This window comes from Varanus komodoensis, unplaced genomic scaffold, assembly GCF_004798865.1.
Source record: "Varanus komodoensis strain SLA01 unplaced genomic scaffold, ASM479886v1 scaffold1, whole genome shotgun sequence".
Lineage (NCBI taxonomy): Eukaryota > Metazoa > Chordata > Lepidosauria > Squamata > Varanidae > Varanus > Varanus komodoensis.
In genome coordinates, this window is record NW_025335268.1 from 10,421,479 (window position 1) to 10,442,582 (window position 21,104).

General features: G+C 44.5%; 1 protein-coding gene across 1 annotated transcript in view; it reads right to left on the reverse strand.

Moving 5' to 3' along the window:
* TOGARAM2 (TOG array regulator of axonemal microtubules 2) overlaps positions 1-21,104 on the reverse strand; it is a 60,614-nt gene that overhangs the window by 14,501 nt on the left and 25,009 nt on the right. The window contains exons 9-16 of the mRNA XM_044450354.1: positions 18,048-18,189; positions 14,301-14,406; positions 7,039-7,274; positions 5,458-5,616; positions 4,878-4,995; positions 4,556-4,659; positions 3,361-3,559; positions 1,804-2,020 (exon numbers count right to left, since the gene is read on the reverse strand). Coding sequence (XP_044306289.1) covers positions 1,804-2,020; positions 3,361-3,559; positions 4,556-4,659; positions 4,878-4,995; positions 5,458-5,616; positions 7,039-7,274; positions 14,301-14,406; positions 18,048-18,189 — 1,281 coding nt within the window. The remainder of the gene's footprint in view (positions 1-1,803; positions 2,021-3,360; positions 3,560-4,555; positions 4,660-4,877; positions 4,996-5,457; positions 5,617-7,038; positions 7,275-14,300; positions 14,407-18,047; positions 18,190-21,104) is intronic.

A 21,104-nucleotide genomic window follows, 5' to 3' on the forward strand; every position in this document is an offset into this window, starting at 1 on the left:
CATGGGTGAAAGGTGACAGATTTACAACCCCAGCAATGAGTTTGAGTCAGAAAAGAACAAAGTAACATGACTTTAAAAAAAAAGCCAGTATATCACACTTCACTCATAAAAGGATAACCGGTGTAAATGACGGCCATATTAAACTTGTTGCCCTTGGAGCAGCCACAATGAAATTGGTATAACAGACGAGTCCCACCCTCCCTTATAAGCTCCTTAAACCAAGGGGGAAATACCAAGGCAAAACCGGGCATATAAGGACCTTCTGTGAAAAGTCCATAGAGAATGACTCCTGCCAAACAGAGCTGGAGTGAAAGCTCAGCACAGTCAGGCCCTTGTGAGGACAAGGCCCACTGAGAAAAGTCCCTGCGGCCTGCTTGTTCACTCGCTCCTTGCTCTAGCCCAGACAATCCCACTGGTGTGAGGGAGGAGCAGGAGATGCTCTGCCTGCTTGCTTATTGCCAGGGGAGTGCTAGGCACTAAAAGATCCCAGGCTCAGGCCCATAAGGCAAAAAAGTGCAGCTGGCAGTTGAAAACACATTCTGGGGCAAAGTACTGGCTCAAATGAAGACTATGTTCATATGTATACTTCCTTCTGAGTAAGCAATGATTTATTTCATAACCAAGATGCTATTTCCTTTTATCCCACCCTTTCCTGAGGAAGCCCAGGCAGCACACGGATCTCAAGGCATCCACACAGCAAACCTGGAACACGTTGCACTGAGGCAAATCCCCCCTTTTCCCTTTTTCCCCTCCACCCTAGAAAAGGCTATGTAACTGTCTGAGTTCTTCTCCCCATACGTGGCACTCACACCCTCTGGAAAGGTGGGCATATCTTTGGGGTATTTAAATAAATCCATAGCTAGGTCCAGCAGCCATGCCCACCTTCCTCAGCTGGGCAGAAGCCAAATCCCAGACTGCGCCAGCCATGCATGTGGGAATAGGCTGCCCCTTGTCAGGGAGGAGAGACGGAGCCTCCTCCTCGCTCTGATCGTTGCCGGCACGGCCTCCTCACCATCTGCAGGACAATGCAGCAGTGTTCGAAGGCCACTCGGGAGAGAAGGTGAGGCAGGAGCAGACTTCCCGTGAAGGTGCCCAGTTGCTCTGTTGCCACCAGTTACCTGTGGGGCCTCATGCAATCACCTGTCTGCTCCTGCCACCACTGTGCATTGCTCCTTGGCCAGGTAGAAATGACGAAGAGGAGGAGCAGCAGGTGAAAACATGTTGGTGAGCAGACTGTTGCTCTGAGTCAGAGCAGCCTATTGGAGGCGGCCCAAGCACCCTCCAAAACCCCTCCTCTCCACCTGTATTTGCATTTTCTTGATGATGATTTTAGAAAGACTTGGCGACGGCATGGGCAGTGGAACCAACCATCCTAACTGCGGACACAGAAATTCAGCAGCCATATTGTGTAGCAAGAGTATATCCAAGCAGACGTGTATCCTCTGAGTCCCAGTATCTTGGACACCACAGTCCATCCCTAGTGTTTCCACTGTTAATACACTCCACTAATAAATGGCAGCTACCTCTTCTATGCACATAAGGAAAATGGTGAGTGAGAGACAAGAAAGTTGGTCAGTCTTGGCCTATCCCCACTTCTGGGATGGAATTTCATTATTGTTGAAAACCTGTTTTAAATGGTTTAATTTTAAGCCTAGGAACATATGTCTGATTAACAGCTTCACAAGAAAGCATTCTGTGGAGGTATACAAAATCCTGCTCTCAGTGGATCCTGGTGAGCTACGGAGTATGATATGAAAGAACACAAAAGTTAATAAATGAAGGCAGTGAGGAAATCGCCTTTACCTAGATGAAGGATCATTGTGTCTAGCACCTTCACTGCTGCATTATAAATCCCAGAATTCTTTGAGTTTAAGTTGTCTGTGACTACAGTCACCATGGAGACCAGGACTGGATTTAAGCCATCTTTAAGAATGGGAATCATGGAGGCAACTGATTCTAATGCATATTGGTTCACCTTCTTGTTGGAGTCCTGAAGTCTCAGGGCAAAAGCGTCAAAGATCTGTTCATGTGAAAAAAACACACCAAGTAAATCCTGTCATAAATAGCATACTATATTGCACACATGGAAACATGAGAATAGAGACAATTGTGAATCTATTTATGAAAACATTTTCATGCAGCGCTTGCATAGTCAAGACATCTTTTGCATTTACCATCATTTCTCAATATATAGTAATGAGAGATAATTCCCTCTAGAAATAGGAGTGATATAAAAGCAAAAAATAGGAAATTATAAAACCAAAATAAGAGTCATACTGGTAGTGCCCCATGGGGTACTATCCTTATCTAGGTTTTGTACAGCAGGACACACGTGGGACTTTCACAAAAGTACAGCTCTGAGGATCAGCAATACATAAGAAGAGCTCTGCTGGATCAGGCCAAGGGTCCTTCGAGTCCAGCAGTCTTTTCTTACAGCCTCTTTGACATGATTGTAAAAAACAACTGCCGAAAAACTGGGATTCCTACATCTTACAGTACAAAGGGAGTACAAAGGTGAATCTCTGAATATTTTCTCAGGAAGCAACTACAAACTGGATACACAAAAGCAAAGGTAACCATGTTATCCACAAGAAAAAGTCCCAAATCCATTTTAATGCTTTTCTGAGACTAACATAAAGATACTAAATTGTATGTAGACTCTGTATCAGCTCAGGCTAGGTGGTAAACAAAGCAAAAGAAGAAGGACTGGGGGGTGGGGGGAGTGAATAATATTGATGCCGAAGAGTCTGCATTTAGTCACAGTCTAACATGGAACATGTGGGGAAGTTGCAGACATTCAAATCAAGCTAAGTGGAAAGAAGCAGAAGCAACCTTAAGGGTACAGTCCTATGGCTTGTGCCCCTGCTGCTTGGAAGCCACCAGTTTCAGAAGTTTCCAAGGTTCCTATATGTTGCCAGGCTGAAGCCAGGAGGCAGGAGCAACTGTGCAGATCTTTGCATCTTTTGCTACACAGGCTTTTTAACCTGTCTAGCAGGGGCCCTCTGGAACAGGGCAGAAGAAGGCTGGAGGAAATCCAAGATAAATCATATCTTTGCTGCTCCATCTAAACCCTTATCTACTCAGCAGAACATCCTTTTGGTGAATTTTTTGATCTTGTAGAGGCTACTGGTTTCCACTCTAACTGCAAATGGGTATAGGAGGAAAGTTGGAACTCTGACCCTCCCACCCAAGGTTGGAGCACTGAGAGAGAAGATTCCAACCCATCCTATGGCCCCTGGGATACCCAACTTGGGTGCACAGGATTGTTCTAAATTAATTAAACTGAGGAAAAATTTGCGACCTAATCCATCCTCAGCCTGTCTCAAGGACACTGGCATTCAGGTGGCTCTCAGTACCTACCTGGATGATATTTGAAGAGACAAGCTGAGGGTTGTTCTTGCAGTGCTCTGTCAGCAATGTTATTCCCTGCATTCGTATCTGGAATTCCTTGGCCATCAGCAGCTTGTTCAGCTCCTTGAGCTGCTCCATCACTTCAAGGCTGCGAAGGGATGAGCGACGCATCATGGGCTGTGGCAGAACGAGGGAATCACAGCTGGACCTGGTGTTGAGGATTAAAGATAGTCAAAATCAAGACCTTCTGTTAAATATATTTAACATAACAATATTGCATTATGCCCAGTGTTAAACTGAGACGCTGTTCAAAATCGATAAGGCAAAGGTATTTTGAGTGTGTTAATGACTTCATCTGCATAATAAACGCTGAATGCAAGGTTATTGGTTGTGTCAAACTGGAAAGGCTTGTCAGACATAGAGCTAGGAAAGTTAATGAAGGCTGAGGTGAGGAATCTGGAGACCAAGGCCAAGGTCGTTCATGCTATTGTATTTCTAATCAATGTGCATGGTGTGAAGACTGGACAGTGAAGAAAGCTGGCAGGAAGAAAATTGATGCATTTGAAACATGGTGCTGGAGGAGTGCTTTGCAAATACACTGGACTGACAGAAAGACAAACAAAGGGGTCCTAGACCAAAGCAACGCAGAACTTGTCCTGGCAGCAAAAATGATGGAACTTAAGTTGATATACTGTGGGCACATCACAAAAAGGAGACACTCACAGGAGAAGACAAGAATGCTCAGGAAAGTCACAGGCAGAGGAAGAGGAAGGCCAAATATTAAATCGATAGATTTCATAGGAAGCCAAAGCCTTGCATTTACGAGAGTTGAGCAGGGCTGTCAAGAAAAGGATATTTTGGAGGGCCACCATAACAAGCTGATGGACATTATGATGGTAGATGGTTTATGAAGAAAGTAAGGGACCAGGATTTCAGAAAATGAGCCATTTTTTCCAAGTAATTTTCAGTTACTGAATCTTCTGTCCTACAAGAGTCTTTTCAGCAACCATCAGGATTAGATGAGGGGAATGTTTACAGAAGGAAATACAGTGAGCAAAATAAGGAAGAGAAAGGACCAAGCCCTTGCCTTCGGTATGGGTAAAGTCCAGAAGCCCACCTGAAATAGCCAACTGGATTTGTTTAAAGTGTACACAAGCACATGGACTCTACCATAAATAGCAAAAGAGAAGAGGATACGTCATACCCTTCCTCTGAAGGCAGACTGCCCGGGGAAGTTGTCAAGCTGCTGTTCTTTGATCCTCTATGGCTTTTGGCAGAAGGAGCTTGGGATATCTGGTCCTCTGTCCCCTGCAGAGAAACATATAGACATTTTGACAGTGCTGAGAAATTCACATTTCATAAAGGACAAGTAGTAGCATTTTTGTAGCATGTCCCCTTTTTCTGCAATATTTGAAAAAGAGGCAAATGCACACAGATGCATTGCTCATTTCTACATGCCAAAGACTGCATCTGAGCTTCCGATCCCACTTTCAGTCCAGGTCTTTCCAAAATACCACTATACTCACTTTTTGCCTGATTGCAGCCATCACATCATGCAAGTCACGTGACGGTAGACACTGCTTCAAGTACCCATCAAATTTTGAATGGGACATAAGTATGTTCAGCATCTTCCGGCCATAAAATCTAACAATGGAAGAAAAAAATTAATCACTAGGAAAAATTGAGAGCAGAAAGTGGCATTTGGTTAATTAAATGCTATTCTGATAGCCACCAATTTGGACAGTGTTAAAAGCTAAACATGGCTACTAGTCAGGGTGGTTATATATTATCTCAAGCATGAGAAGCAGCATGCCAGTTGCTGAGGAATGCAGCCAGGAGGAACAGTTGTGTTCACCTCCTGCTTGTGAGCTTCCCATGGATATCGGGTCAGTCAGAATAGTACATTAGATAACGTCTTTGGTCTGCTCAGCAGGCTCTTCTTATGTTCACATATCTTTTTTGTGTGCCTGAATGTATGTGTTTGTCTTCCAAAGTAAGTCTTAACCTTATTTGTTTTTGACTAGCAAACTCCTTGGGAAAATAATGTCAACCATAAACAATGGAAAGTATTCAGAGGGTCGTGGGGGAGGAGGTATCTGCTCTTACCGTGTGTCTTGATTGCAGTCCTGAGCAAGCTTGACCAGTGTCTGCACCAGCAGCTCTGTGCTCTCCCGGTTGCCCGAAAGCAGTTTTTCAGCCCCGATCTGCTCCACAACGGTCAGCAAGTGTTCAGCAGCACATTTCCGAATGAGGGCATTGCGGTGGCTGAAGGACATTGATCAAAATGGTCAGAAACACAAGACTTGCCTTGACTAAGTCATCCCAAGCCCTCCTCCCCTTCCCTGCATGCTTTCCTTGGAGTAGGAGTGAACATTTTTCAAATGAAAGTCAGGAGAAATGTAAGTGGGGCTGCAGCCTGTGATGGGCACAGTCAGAGCCAGAAGCAGGTGGAATTTGCAGGATTTCATAGCTCTCTCTTCTCATTTCATCTCTACATCTCATGCACAAATATGCGAAGTGGAAGAACAAGCCATTCTCAGGTGGGTGGTCCAAGAGCAGCCCAAAGAAGCCTGTGCATCTAGGCTGAGGACCACATTTCCTGCCCAGGGCCAGCTCCCAGGGCCAGCTCACGGGCTCTTGCCTCCATGAATCTACCTTTCCATTGCCACTCTCCCCAGATGCCATTGCTCCTCAACCCTTTCTCATCATCACTACTACTTGTTTGCTTGATAGGCAGGGAAGCAGAAGGCAAGGAAGCAGCAGCATCTCCTCCATCACCATTGTCCAGGCCAGTGAGAGAAGCAGGGCGAAGCAGCAGGTTGCCATGGCCAAGGGGAGGAGCCACTTTAAGGGAAGGAGCCATGGTCTTTTCAGTGGGCCACCACTTCAGTGGACGCTCCAGAGGTGCCTATCCCTGATGCTGGCCCGGACCCTACTACAGCTTAGAGCAAGGATGTCATCGGGAATGATTCAGGGGCCTTGGTAGTCCCTTGACGGGCACCTCTACATGATACTTAATCCAGTGATTTACTGAGGCCTTTTCATTTTCCTTGTGGGAGAACACAAGGTGGCTTACAAGATTCTCCTCCACTCCATTTTATCCTCACAATAACTGCCCTGTGAGGTAGGTTTGGCTGAGAGTCCATGACTGGCCCAAAGTCGCCCAATGAGCATAGTAAACATTGGAGGACAGACTAACAAACATGTAGCATGTAGAAGTGGAATCTGATATTGGCCAGTGTCAGCAGCCATGTACTGAATGCAGAGGATGTGGGGAGCAGAACTGGGGCTGGGGCAGTAGTTTGGGCCAATTCATTCAATGCATGTGTTTACATCATGTGCGTATGTGAATACCTGTGTGCATTGTGACTGAGGATGTGTGTGTTGTGTCTGAGTATGCATGTACATGAATGCAGGAGGGGGGCTGCCCACTGTTGGTACATGGGCATGAGGAATTACAGCCACTGGGCTTAAAAAGGTTCCCCACTCTTATAATAACTCATCATATAGATTTTGTCAGCCAACACCACTCTCCTGTTCTTCCTGCCCTTTCCCTCACCACTCATAGGGGCACAGGAATCTCACTGCCAACAATTGTCCATGCCCTGCAAATGCTTAGTCTCCCTGTGGATGCCCATAACTCACTAAGGACGCAATGACACACAGGTGAAAAGGCATTTTACATACTTCACTCCATTGGCCATGAGGGCTGCCATTGTTCTGGAAGGCATTACACTCCGTGCCATGATGCCTAAGGATTGGTCAGCTGCTTTCTGGATGAAGTCACTAGAATCTCCTGCCTTCTGCAGAAGTACCCGAGATATCTCCTCAACTTCTTGATCCATGTGCTTCTTCATGGCCTTGAAGAGCTCAGCCAGTGTCTCAATAGCAAACCGAGATACTTTTGAGCGCAGGTTGTTAACCTGGTAAAGGAGAAGCTATGACTAAAGAGTTCACATGTCATATGTTCTCATTTTCTTTTGCAAATTCCAATACACAAAGCCAAGGCAAAATAGTGTACTTGTTAATATCTTTACACATGATGTCACTTTTCTTATCCTAGTGCGCCTGACAATGTGCCACTGAAATGCACAGATTAAGTAAATGCATTTCTGCCTAAAGTTGACTGTACATCTGTATTATGTTTCCATGATGCACTGGAACAATATGCAGTTGGTCCAATTTTGGGGTGCCTCTTTGTGCATGGGCATTGCAGCTTGCTGGTGAAATTCAAGGAAGGACCAGACCTGTAGACTTGAAAGAGGGCAATGCAACCACTCAGTAAAGGAGCTCAAATATAGCACATCAGTAAACGCATACCTGTGCATTCACAGAAGCCCTGTGCACCTGGAGACACTGGGGACATAGGTGGCAAGTATTACCCTGGCACTGCACCGCACTGAATCATTTTGCTAATGAAAGATTGAAGAGCCTGCTACAAACTGGAGATTGCTAATTTGATCTAGAATGGTTGAGCAGTCTAAATGAGGGTTTGGGGACTCCCAAGATAGTAAGATTCCCTGGAAGTCTCCAGACTCATATTTAAGATGACTCCAGGCTTACATTGCAGACCCCTGACCCATGGGCAAGAAGAACATAAAATTGTGACTTTATGCCAGTTCATCTTTTAGTGTTGTAATGCCTATATCTGAAACTTTAAAGAACTGATTTTGAAAAAGAGAAAAAGCAACAGCATTTTGCTAATGACTTTTTGCAGAGCGATAGCTGGGTAACACAAGCACTGACATGCAGAGCTACTGATAATAAGCAGTGGAGAACAGGACTGATTCATGTTCAGGTTTTAATGGTTGTGAAACACCCAGACAGCTCAGGCAGTATAGAAATGTAAAAAGCAAACTGCAGATGGAATACAATCAGCCACTTGAATCAGGGCAAAAATGAGCACCCACATTTTCAACTTCACTTTTCTAACTGTAAGACCAAATCTGACATAAGAGATGCATGAGGGATCTTCCAGCTTTATCTGCTTTCTGAAAGGCAGCCATGGGCTGCAGTTTGATTGGAATTACAGCAAGGCAAGGCAAGGCAAGGTGTGCTTAACCCTTTCTTCTCCTTATAATTTCTATTAAAATGACCTCTATGCAGCCTTCTACATCATCAGGGAAAATATATGGTGAACGTATGTCTTTTCCTATCCATCAGAAACAACCCCCAGCAGAAAAAGGACTTTGCAATCCCCCAACCTGGCTGCTTCTCTGATTGAATTCACAGCTTACCCTACCTGCATCATAGATCAAAGGGGCAAAGGATGCAGCAGGGCTCCCATTTCTTCCAAATCATACCCTACCTGGGATCTCTAGTCATGCTGGATGACAAGTTCCATCACTTCCAGAAAGCATGGCCATGATGGGAGTTGTATTCCAATACTTCTGAAGGGCACCAGGTTGAGTAATGTTGTCTTGAGCCTTTATCAGCCTTCTTCAACAGGGTACTCTCCTTTCTTTTTGGACTTCAACTCCAATGAGCCTCTGCTCATGTAATGATTAGGAATGATGGGATTTTTAGTTCCAAACATCCACAGTCACAGCTGGGACTACAAAATATCCTATGGCCATTATGCAGCTGTCCAGCAGCCACAGGATTATACCATTAGACCCTCAGCTTGGAGAATAACAAAGCTAGTTCTAACCTTAGGGACCTTTAAATTGAGCTCTTTTATAGGCCTTACTCCAATAATCTGTACAACTAACATATTTCCTCAACTTCTATATAAGGCTGAGATATGAAGCAGGGGCAGGGACAGCACTCTGTCACTGAGATCATCCAGAATGGTCTCCTGAAGAAGCACTTGGCCCTCCCTCCAGAGGCTCCTTCCACCTTGCTGAGCGTAGAAGATGGACTCCTGTCTTGTGAGACAAGAATCCAGAGCAGCACAATCCAGCATGGCTGCCTGAAACCCTCCGAACCCTCTGATGGAAGGTGAAAAGAGTATGGAGGCAAGGATTGTCTCTGTAGTTCCCTCACCCTTCAAAACAATAAGATGGGCAGTTCTGGCTCTCCACATGTCTTACACCAGCTCCTGAAGAATGGACCTCGACGCACTGCCAGCATTCCTCGTAAAGCAGTGGTTCTTTCCACCCACCCCCATGCCAGCTCCAAAGCCAGTTTTCCAACTTTGGACCTGTAACTGATCTGGAAATAACTGGTCCAGCTGTGAGGGCAGAGGGAGGGTGGTCTGATGTTGGAATCACAGAGGCTCAAACTAAATGATTTGTCAGAGACAAAAACTTTGTGATAGATCCTGAAAATGTATGTGGCAACCAATTTCAAGCAATATCCCCATGTTTCAGTCTTTTTAAGGAAGGAAGGACAACACTTTCAACGGTATCTTCAGGAGGTGACATTGTTTGCCCTTAGAAAGGCATTAATGGCCCTTCGCTTTTGAACCACACCTCAGCATATTTGGACAGAAAACCATACAGGGATCCCCTGTGCACAGCAGCTGTGTATCTGCAGCACTTGCTCTGTAGCCCCCAGGCACGCCCCAGATCTGCTCTAGAGGGTTCCCCAGCTCACTGAAGCAGATTTGGGGAGAATGGGGGCTGTAAAGGAAAGGAAAAATCTGTTTCGTTAGCAGCTTTTGTCAACTAGCAGATGGACATAGTTCTTCCAGCCCAAATTATTTACTTCCCTGGTACCTGAGGAAAATACAGCAGGGATTTAGTCTCTTTACAGCCACCCAGGGAAACAAGCCACATCAAGAAGGAAGCCTCGTGAGACACTAGGCCAACGTGGGTCATGCAGCATTCCCTGACCAGGTCATTTAGTTGACCGCAGCCAGGATGACGTTGCACTCCCGTTGAAGAACAAATTTGCCATTAGAGATGCTTACTGGACCATCATTGTCACCCATCTTCTCTGAAGGCCCTTTTGCAGATGCCTCCACACCCAGGTGTGCAGTGCAAAAGTGGCTGGTCCAGCACTCAACTTGATGGCATTTGGAGGGCAGGCTAATCTGCCCAGGCCATTTTACATGCCAGTGGGTCTAATCAGCTTTATCTTTACTGGTTGTCTTTATGCCATATTTATACATTCTATTGTTGACTGTACTACTGTACACATATTTTAATTCACTTTTATTCTTGGTGAAATTCACCCTGAGAACTTGATTTCAGGGCTGTGTATTTAAAACACACACACACACACACACACACACACACACACAACAAAAGTGCCAAAGTCTGGTTTTCATATTGATTTGCGCTACTGTTGCTGTCTTCTGTGTGAAAGACTGCCTTTGACTCATTTTTGCCTTCGGAAGCACCCTTCACAAGAGCCGCTGTTCTGACAGATGAGTAGGGGCTGTCAGCGATCAGGAAGTGGCAAGAATATCTCTAAATCCTAATTTCCTATTTTTACTTGTATGAGTGTAAAACAAAAACCAAAAATGAAAAGAACTTCTTGACTGTGAAGAATGGGTTTAGCTAGGCAACAACTGAATCTGAAGATGTCACTATATCTTCAATTGTATAGCTTGATGGAAGAGAAAAACATATCCTGTATTTTCTGTATGTGCGTATTCTCTCCCCTTTCCAAGCATGGCTCTTTATGCTCAGATTCTCAAATGCACTTGCCAAGTTGGAGAGTCTTAATCCCACAAAATGGAACCTCACATTCATCTGAAGATGCTCTAGCCTACCCACCACAACCTGGGAATCAAGTTTACTTCCATGATCATTTCAGAGAAAAGCCAAAAACCAGAAATTACACAAATATCCAGCTGTAGACAACAGAAGGCATGATAGCCTTCCCAACATTGCTATGTTAACAGCCCAATCAGCTGCTCAAACAATGAACAAGTGTAGAAATGGCCCCTGTGGCTTCTTTTCCCTCCTGCTTTTTATTAGAAGGGTTTTAAATGAGAGCAATAAAACCTCTCCATTAAGTGGTCAAATAAATAGCAAAGCTGCTTGCAGCAGCCATGGGTGAATAAGCACTCTGGAATCCGGGCACTGGCTAGCTCACAGGGTCCAGCACAGGCTCTCCAGGAATGCCAGAATGCAATTTGCAAAATGCGGGCAACCCAAATTAAACAATACTCTCCCTTTTTCTTGGTAAAGATGCAGGAAACTTCCAGACAATGAGATGCAGTTGGTAGAACGGAAAAAAGCAGCCTGGTTGGGCTCATAAAGCAGAGGAAGTTCCCCTGGAGATGATGGGAAACAAAAATGATCCAGGGGTCGGAAGCAGTGCACTGAGGGAACTGGGCATGTTCAGCCTTGAGAAGAGAAGACTGCGGGGGGACATGAGATCCCTCCACAAGTACCTCAGAGGCTGCCACAAAGGGGAAGGTCAAGCTCTCTTCTCGCTGATGCCAGAGTGTTGGACACGGAATAATCAACTCAGGTTGCGACAACCCAGATTCAGGCTGGACATCAGGAAGAGCTTCCGCACTGTCAGTGGAGCCAGCTGCCTAGAGAGGTCGTGGGCTCTTCCACATTGGAGACAGTCAAAAAGAAACTGGACAGCCATCTGAGTGGGATGGTGTAACTTGGTGTCCTGCAACAGCAGAGGGCTGGACTTGATAGCCTTCTTGGCCCCTTCCAACTCTACTGTTCTGTGATTCTATGGGTGCCTCATCACTGGAGATTTTTAAGCACGGACTGGATGGCTACCTCTCAGAGGTGCTGTAAAGTCTACTTTCTGCTTCAGCAGGCACCTAGGACTAGATGACTTCTGCAGTCCCTTTCTGTTCTTAGAATGCTAGGTTGAACTTGGGCTTCAGTATCAAAGTATAAAATATACATGCATCAAGTCAATTATGAAGGGCATGCAGAGCTCTAAATACACATAAGCATGGGAACGATCCTTTTCATAATCAGTGTGTCTGTCATAGGATGTGGACCCTCATGTCCCTCATAACTGACATGAAACAAAGGAACATTCAAGTACTAGAATCTGACCAGAAGACCTTTCTCCCCCACCCCTCTTTTACATACAGAGTTGGGCTAGTTGCATTTTACATATAGCATAAATGTATTATGTCACACCATAGCTGTATCCAAGTCACCCAGTTTATACAGTGTGGAACTGGAGCTTAATAGTAAAAGCCATGCTTTACATCAATCTCGTCCAATCTGGGGCCTTCCAGACTGGAGATGACAACATCCATGCTGGCTTTGGGTAAGGGGAGTGGTGGTCCAGCCTATCTGGAGGGCAGCAGGCAGGTGAAACTTGCTTTACATTCAGGAGAACACGCACTGTTGCATCGCTGGTCCTTAAGGTCTTTTCTGAAGGCTGCTTTCTTTGCAAATGGCAGAAGATGGGCACCTTGTCCACTAGCTTTTTTCTCCCAGAAATAGTTGGTTCAGTCAACCATTTCTGGGAAATAAATGTACAGTGAAGAATTTGCAAGGTATAAATATACTCTCTTCTACCCATTTCCCATCACACTGCTAAAGAGTAGAAATGCAAGGCAAGCAGCCTCTGCTGCGATAAATGGTTTTGACCTTTAAAGTTTTGACACAGGGGCTGTACTCAGTTGTGTCCTCTCTGTTGAATACAGCTCCTTTATCTAGCATAAGCTTCTGTAAATGGAAGAAGGGGGTTCTTCTAGCAAATGCTGCCATTTTTCTGCACCTCCTATGTTGTACCAAAAGGGTCCTTTGACCTTCTAAAGAAGATTGAGAGGGGAGTATGGGGGGGCTGTAACAGGAAGGGGAAACTGAAAATTACTTCCCCTGCCTCTTTTCACTTATGGAAGCCTCCGGCAGATCGGAAACCCTTCCTTCTGCCAGTGGAGGAGACATAACCCCAATGTATGCTTGAACTTGTAAGAACCCATCACTGGCCTAAGAAGCTCTGCTCTTTTGCCTGCCATTAAAATGGTGCCAGAGACAGGGCCTTTTCAGTGGCGCCCCCCTTGCATTTCCAGAATTCTCATTTCCCTTGAGAAGTACATATGTCATTTTCTATACTTGTCTTCAAGCTGACCTTGAAAATGGTTTTGTTTCATTCCATGTTTTACTGAGTTTTTAAAATGTTGCTAGTATGCTTAACTGTGCTGCTTTTATGTGGCTAGATTTGACTGGTTTATATATTATTTCAAAAATTATACATTTTATTGCTTTATCATCTTTATAAGTCAACCAGGGAGGGATTTTAACCTGTAAAAGTGCATATAAATCAAAGAAAAAAATAGGAGAAACAGCCCTGGTTAAAGTGTAAGTAGAATGGCTGGGAATAAGGGAGACATTTCCTTTTTAAAACTTACACAAGAGGTAAATGTGAAGAGCCTATAATGACTAGTCCAAGTGACAACTATCTGTATCCAAGCTGGTATCTACAACATTGTAGATTTAAAAAACTATTAAACCAAATGAACCTTTACAGATTCAGAAGTATATAATGTAGCATCTGCCTTTTGAACACTCAGTAAATTTCAGCCTTCAGTGTTTAAAAGTGCCTTTCTAGGTTTTACAGGTTGTAAACATCTGAGAAAGACTTCAAAGGATGGGGGTGGGGTTAGCTAGACAGAGCCTTGAAGGCCAAGATAATAGTACCTCTTGCAGCTCCTTCTCCTTCTCCCATGGATGAGGATCCCCATATATATGGAATGCCTGAAGCTATTATACATTCCATCCTCTCTTGTTTTGCTCCACCACCATCCTATTTCCTAGAATAGGGTGCACATTGCCTGAAAGCATAGTTTTCAAAAAGTGTCAGCTTTATACACAGTAAGTAAATACATGCCAGTTTGGTTAATTTGGATGATCTATTCTTTGCAGAATTTTGGTTTACTACCCCTGAGCAGATCATAGAGTTTATTAATTGCATATTTTTCAGAAGAGATCAATAGCCTATGGAGCACATATATTGGTGCAGACAGGTATAAAATAATCCTTGACTAAATATAAACAGATTGGAAAAGCATCAGGTAACCTGCAGGAGAAGAGAGATTGGACATGTGTTAAGTGCACGTTTCCCACCTCTTTTGTAGCTGCCAAGGAAACATCATGAAGTCTACACTGGATAACTTCTGAATGGCAGGTAGCCAAGCATCTGATGCTGAAGAGTCCTTTTTCCTTCAAATGCCTGAGAGGCAATTATCAGGAAGATAGAGGGAGAGAAAAGAGGAGAGAAATTATTGGTCTCACCTGGCATTTTGCAGAAACAGGGTTTCTCACAGCAGCAAGAGTGTCTGAAAATGAGATGTGTCATAGAAGTCACACATCAAGAATACAGAAAAGCAGAGGTGCCAAATTTAACAGAAGCCCTTATATACCATAGATTTAAAACTGCTATGGAGGGAAATGTATTTCACCACCAGCCTATGTGCCAGATAGTATCTCCTGTGAATTAAGCTGAATAAAAGAGTGTGATTGATTTACTAGTTCCACATGATAGACTCCATCCTTGGAAAAGGCTGAGACCGGTATGGCAGACGCTGTCCTATAAGGTCTGGGAGACAAAGCTTGCATTTCCCCTTCCTCCTTTTTTATTTTTGGCCAATAATTCACCGCGGCTCTGCCTTGCCGAATTAACAGCACCATCTGTTGGTAAGTTGGTGATGAAAATGAATGCAGGTGACAAATTCTGGAGCCATCACTTTCAGAAGAGAGGCAGCCATGTTAGTCCATCGCTGCAAAAATGAGAAAGCATTTCAGGTGAAGCAAAGTTCTAACAGATTTATTGTGGCATATGCTTTTGTAGAGTAGAGTCCATCAGCTGCATGAGGTGTTATCCTCAGTTAGCAAATACATACAAAGAATTATACAGAGAGGAAAACAATGCAGACAATGACATTAAAAGACAATAAATTGGACTTGGGTGGGGGAATTGGCCTGTTACAGTAAACACACACAAGCACAGACATTCTGGTGGTCTCTCAAAGACCAGAAACCAAGAGATCAGAAACAAAAAGTATCCTTCAGGCAGAAGATAGGGGCCACCCCTACCATTAGGCAGAGTTAGGTGGCCATCTCAGGCAGCACATTCTGAGTGTCCTGAAAGGGCAGCAACCTGCTAGTTATTTTAATTATTTAATGTGTGGTTATACTTTTACTGCCAGGGATGGGGACAGAGCTTGTGAGATTTTCTGCCTGAGATGCCAATTTAACTTGGCACCTTGAATGGTGAGACATTGTGTGTTGCTCTGCCTCAGGCAGCAAAATCTCATGGATCAGCCCAAGAAAATAATGTGGGCAGTGAGGCTAAAGATGCAGTTGTGACTGCAAGTGTCCATCTCTGCCAAGCGAAGATAACCAAGCATCTGAATAAACGGGCTATAAGCTATGAAAGCTTATATCACAGTAGATCCAACTATAGGGTCCCACTAGACATATCTCTGAGTGACAAGAAAAGCTCTTGGGAGTTTTCCCATGCAAGACTCCGATCAGGCTTTCCTTAAACAGCTTAAAACCCAAGTGTAAAACCAAGTTTGGCAAGAAGCTACATTCAATTCTATAACCTATCCTCCGCATCATTAACACATGGCATAAGACCAGAAAAGCCTTCATGGAATCTGATTAGGGCACAGTCCTATCTGTGATGCCCCTGGTACTCATACTTCCCTGAATTCAGAGGTTTACAGGCATCCAGTGCAGAGCAGAAATAGCAGAGACAATCTCTGTCTCCTTCACCTCTGCATTTCAGCTGGGTAGCCATTTTGCTCAGGTGCTTCAGATGGCTGAGAAGGAGGCTGGAGTGCCATACTTCATATCCTAGAAGCCTTTTCAGATCCCAGAGCAAGAAGTCAGTGTGGTTCTTTCTGAGCTGGCTGCAAGGTGGGGTGGGGGTGGGGGGATCAGAATCTGTCTCTGACCTCAGAGATGAGAGTCCCAATTATTCTATGGCAGCCCAGACAATGTCTAGGAGCCATAGGATTGCTCTCCTACTGTGTCTACTCTTAGACAAACCACAGCCCAGAGGAAAAGAAGAAGCAGAAGGGCTGGGGAGAAGGAGAATCAAAATGCTAGTGTCAAAAGAATGTTAAAATAAGAGAGATCCAAATGAGGTTAGTTATACGTTCCTCTGAAATCAAGGGGACAAGCCAGTCACCCTGGCCAAGCATTCCTCCTGAAGTTCACCAGTCATTCCATACACTCCTTTCTGCATAGCGCAAATTCACCAGAGAAGCTGTAGTTCAGGGGGCAATTTTATACTATTTTACAACGGGCAATACTTATATGAAGGTTGGTCTGATCCAAGTCTAATTTAAAGATGCAGAACCATAAGGAGGAAAAGCTGAGCCCCTGAAGTTGCCCTTCTCTACCTAGAACCCAGACAGCAGACTGAGCTGACACTCAGATATATTCTGTTTTTCTATTTAAATTATGGTCACAGTTTCTAAATTAGTGTCTATTAGCATATGCAAATTTAATGCAAAGCCATGCCTTCCTTTGACCTCTTTTTAGGTCATGCACTTCATCTCTTTTTGTGATTGGTGATATGGTAATAAAGCTTAGCCTTCCCCAATATGGTGGCCTCCAGATAGGCTGTTTTTCCATTCCCAGCATGCCCAGCCAGCATGGAACATGCTTGAAGTTATAGTCTATCACATCTGGACGGCACCAGGTTGGAGAGCGCTGCCCTCGCTGTAATGGCATAAATCTATATAGCTATGAACTTTGTCAGAAAGGAGGTGAGAGGATTTAAAATTCATACAGCATTCCCTCTTTTTACTACCATAAATTTGGTCATATAAAATTATTACAAGCATTCTTACTTTGCAGTTCCTTTCTTTCAAGGACTGTATCTATTTTGGCCTCTGTGGTAATTGAGAATCTTCCATGTCTTATTTTAAAATATAGGAGTTTTGGTGTTTTCAGCAAAATGCTTCTACTTTTTATTCAGCTGTAAGGGATTCAGTTGTGAGACATACCTGGCTGGCCAGCATTAAAACGAAGCAGGCTGGTCATGTGCCCATGATATCAGTGAAACCAGAGCCGTCACATAGGCAGGGACTAAGAAATCCCTTGCCGGGGCTCCAAGCCCCAACCTCCCAAGTAGTCAAGTCTCCCAGGTAAGCATGGGAACTACCTGGATTTAAATTTACCAATCAGCGTCTGCAGCAGGAATTTCAAACCAATGAAGCTCTATCATTGTTACCTGGTCAGCAAAGGTATAAAAGGGAACTGTACCATGTGTTCTGCTTTGAGTGCCCCTTGCTTATGATCAAACTTATTCTCAAGAATAAAACCATTTTCTCTCATCCCTGTCATTCTTGATTGGTTGTGTAGGATCCCTGGTATCCTACACAATGATGACTTCTATAATGCTACTGAGGTGTCAATTATATTGGCTTACAGTGCTGTGGTTAGAGTATAAGGCTGGGGGGAATGACAAGGAGTGAGGCCCAAGCAGCTCTGTCATGAAATTCTGTTAAAATAAACTCACCATTTTTCAAAACTAGGTTGGAAAGTCCAAAACAATTTTGGCAAAGTTCATTTCACTGTGTAAAGTTAGTTTCACTGTTGTGAGCCATTCAGAGTAATGCAGTATTAGAAGGGTAAGACAGAAATTCCTAAATAAATTAATACATTTGGGGAAGGGAAAGAAGGAAAGGAAAAGAGGATGAAGGGTATGGTCTGATTGGGAATTGGGGGAGAAGGGGATATGAAACAGCTTGTGAATGGTCTTTTATGCTGCAGCCTTTAGAGATTCGAGGGCACATGATGCAGAGGAGGACGGGGTGGAGGTGGGGGTGGTGGAGGCAGAGATCTTCCTTTCCTTACCAATCATTGCTGCTGAGCCACTTCAGAGCATCATTCAGCCCCTGCTCTGGGTGAGACAAGGGTCTTATCTCTAAGGCATCTCTGTTGACAAGGTCTTCCTCCCATTCTGGAGAATCCTGCAGGTTTGCTGGCAGAGAGTTTGCTGTAAATGTGAAAACAACAACAGCAATATACACACTATAACATTGGCAGGCTGCAAGTACATGCATAGTATAAAAGCATAATTTTAACTCTTCCCTCTTATCTGAGTCACATCCCATTGGAAGTGTTGCAGAGGATAAACCAGCCTTTCCCAACCAGACTGTGCTGACTGTGGATGATGGGAATTGTCCAATACATCTGAGGGGGCATCGGGTTAGGGGCAACTCAGACAGGCCATCTGCCCTGGAATGTGCATTGTGTGCATTCTGGGTTCACTTCATTCTTCTGAAGGAGAGGGGAGGCAGTTGGAGAGAATGTACACCTAACGGAAGGGATAGGCAAATGTGTTCATTCTGGTATCCCTTCTTTCATTTGCCCAAGCCAGATAATTTTGACTCATTTCCCCATCAGCTTATGAATGCAGCTAAAAGGAGTCTGAATGGGAATTTGTACATATTTTATGCACATTTTTACCAGATGCATTTCGAACTGTACTTTCCTAGTGTGAACACATTTCAAAAGTGGTTTTGCCTCAATAAAAGCATTTTTGTGTGCACTTTGCCTTAATGCAGGCATTTTAGTGCACGTATTTTCTTAATACACTCATTCCCATATACATTTTTGAGCTGCAAATTGCACTGCAACATTCTGAAAAGCAGTGATTTTGGAGCATAAGCTCACTGCAGTTCATGTGCTGGTTTGGGAAGTGCAATTAAATAAGCTCAAATGAAAATACAGAGGGAATGAATTTCTTGTCCTTCCTTATATAAGGCTGCAGAACATTCTCAGCCCTCTAAGCAGGTCAGTCACCCCCACAGCTCACAGAATAGCCCGCCACCTGACAGTCTCTCCCCTCGCTCACTAGGCAAGGTGATCCAGGCAGAACTCAGCCCTTGCAGAGACTGCACTGGCATGCAGTCTGGCTTTCACAATGTCATTTGGAGCACCAACCTCAGCCGGAGGCAAGCAGCTCCCCTGCAAGATTAACCCTCATCCAGCCAGAGAGTTTTGCATGCACTTTGCTTCACTGTGGACTCAGAAGGAGAACAGACTCCCGCAGACACATGTCAGACCAGCAAGATCTGCAGAGCTAAAGCGGTGCTGAACTAACAGCCATACTGCACTGCGCCGCATCTGTTTAAAGAGGTACTCGTTTCCTTACTGTTGGCCAGCAGAATTGGACAAAGTGCAGACATGGCATTACTATTGAGACATCCTGATAGCTTGCTTTGCTTGCAAAATCTAATCCTATCCTGGGACAAGGTGATACCATTGCAGGCCAAAGGAAATACACTAATTAATAAAGTTTCCAATGGACAAAAGAAGCCACTGAGTCATATGCTGTTTGCAGGGACCTTGGAAGTGGCAAAGTGCCCTTGGGAGAATTCTAGGCACCTGTCCCAATAGGCAAATGCAGGGCTGGTGCCTCTTTGCCAATATGTGGCTTGCTGGGCCAGAGAAGAAATAGGAGAGTTGGAGAGCAGGCCCTACTGGTCAAATCAAGGGCTAGCAAACTTCACTCTAGCAGGCATGAACTATTTTCTTCACCTCCGGCTGACACCAAATGGGGACCTGAGGCTAACTGAGCTCTCACAATGTCATCCTTTGCAGGATAATGCTCAGGTGTTGTCTCCAGGAGAAAGAACTGAACCTGGCAGTCAGGAGAATCTTAGGTTTTCTTCAATATGCCACGCAGACTGCAGGAGGGAACTGCGTACTCACATGCTTTCCCATCCTAAAAAGCATTTTCCACTTATTGGATGCCAGCTAAGTTAAAACTTTTCTCTCCCTGGCATACTAACAGTTCCAGGTACCGTTTTTCATGCTGAAAATGGCATTTGCTATCTGTACCTGAAGTTTCAATGGTATAGCCCAGGATAACCTTCACTGTGACACATTGCTGATTGTGTTATATTTTAAAAATGATTTGTCATCCTTAAGTTTTAAGTGTTAAAAACATGGGTCCCGTGGGGCAGGTGACATCATCAGAGGACTTCATGGTAGGTTCCCACCTTTGTCAGTTCCCACAATTTGCATCAACTGGACTGCTGGGCTTGGTCTGGGGGGCAATTCAACCCCCAGAGAAAAAGATGGTGTCTCCATCTGCCTTCATAAGGCAGGTGATTGAAAGAAATCTGCATTTACAACACAGTAGCTGGGTTGAGACAACACTACTAGCCATGGCAGAATGTTTTACCATTGTTGGCCTCTTGTGTTGTCTGAACCCAGTCATAGTATTTCACTATGGTAAACTTAGTCTTTAAAACCATGATAAGAAACCAGTTTATTCTGTGATTTCTCTATAAAACCATCTCTTGTCATGTTGTCTGATCCCAGGATCATGGTTTCCATGGTCCTGGTATACAACTACTGCAGCGTCCCACACAAACAGCAACAACTGCAGGATCCACTCCAACCGTGCAACCTCCATGTGTGGACCAATAAGAATGAGGCAAGATATATGGGCAGGGAGCAGTGTGCCCTGAGATTGAATCTCAGGCACAGTGGCTGATGGGATAGATGCCCACAGCAGGAGGACTGAGGCACACTGTGGGCCAAAAAGGTGTGCCTTTAAAGCTATGCCTTGCTTTCATTTTTACTCTAGAATAGGTACAAGGGAGGGATCTAAATTAGGACCCTAGTGTGGGGGTGGAGAGGCTCCAACTTCTCTCTGTTTATGTTCCTGATCCAGGCTGGGGGCTGCAGTTTCCATTGCAAAAGAAATTGGCTTTTCTGGTCCCAAGTGCAGCCTAGTTCACTGCTGATACTGGCTGGAAAAAACTGACATTAGCCTCTTCACACACCTCTGTATTCTGGGCAATCTCTTATCCACACTCTCACTTTTAATGGGCTTCAGGCAGGACTTAGATGTTTCCACAAACAGAGGAGAGGGACAGGGTAAGGTCACCCTGATGG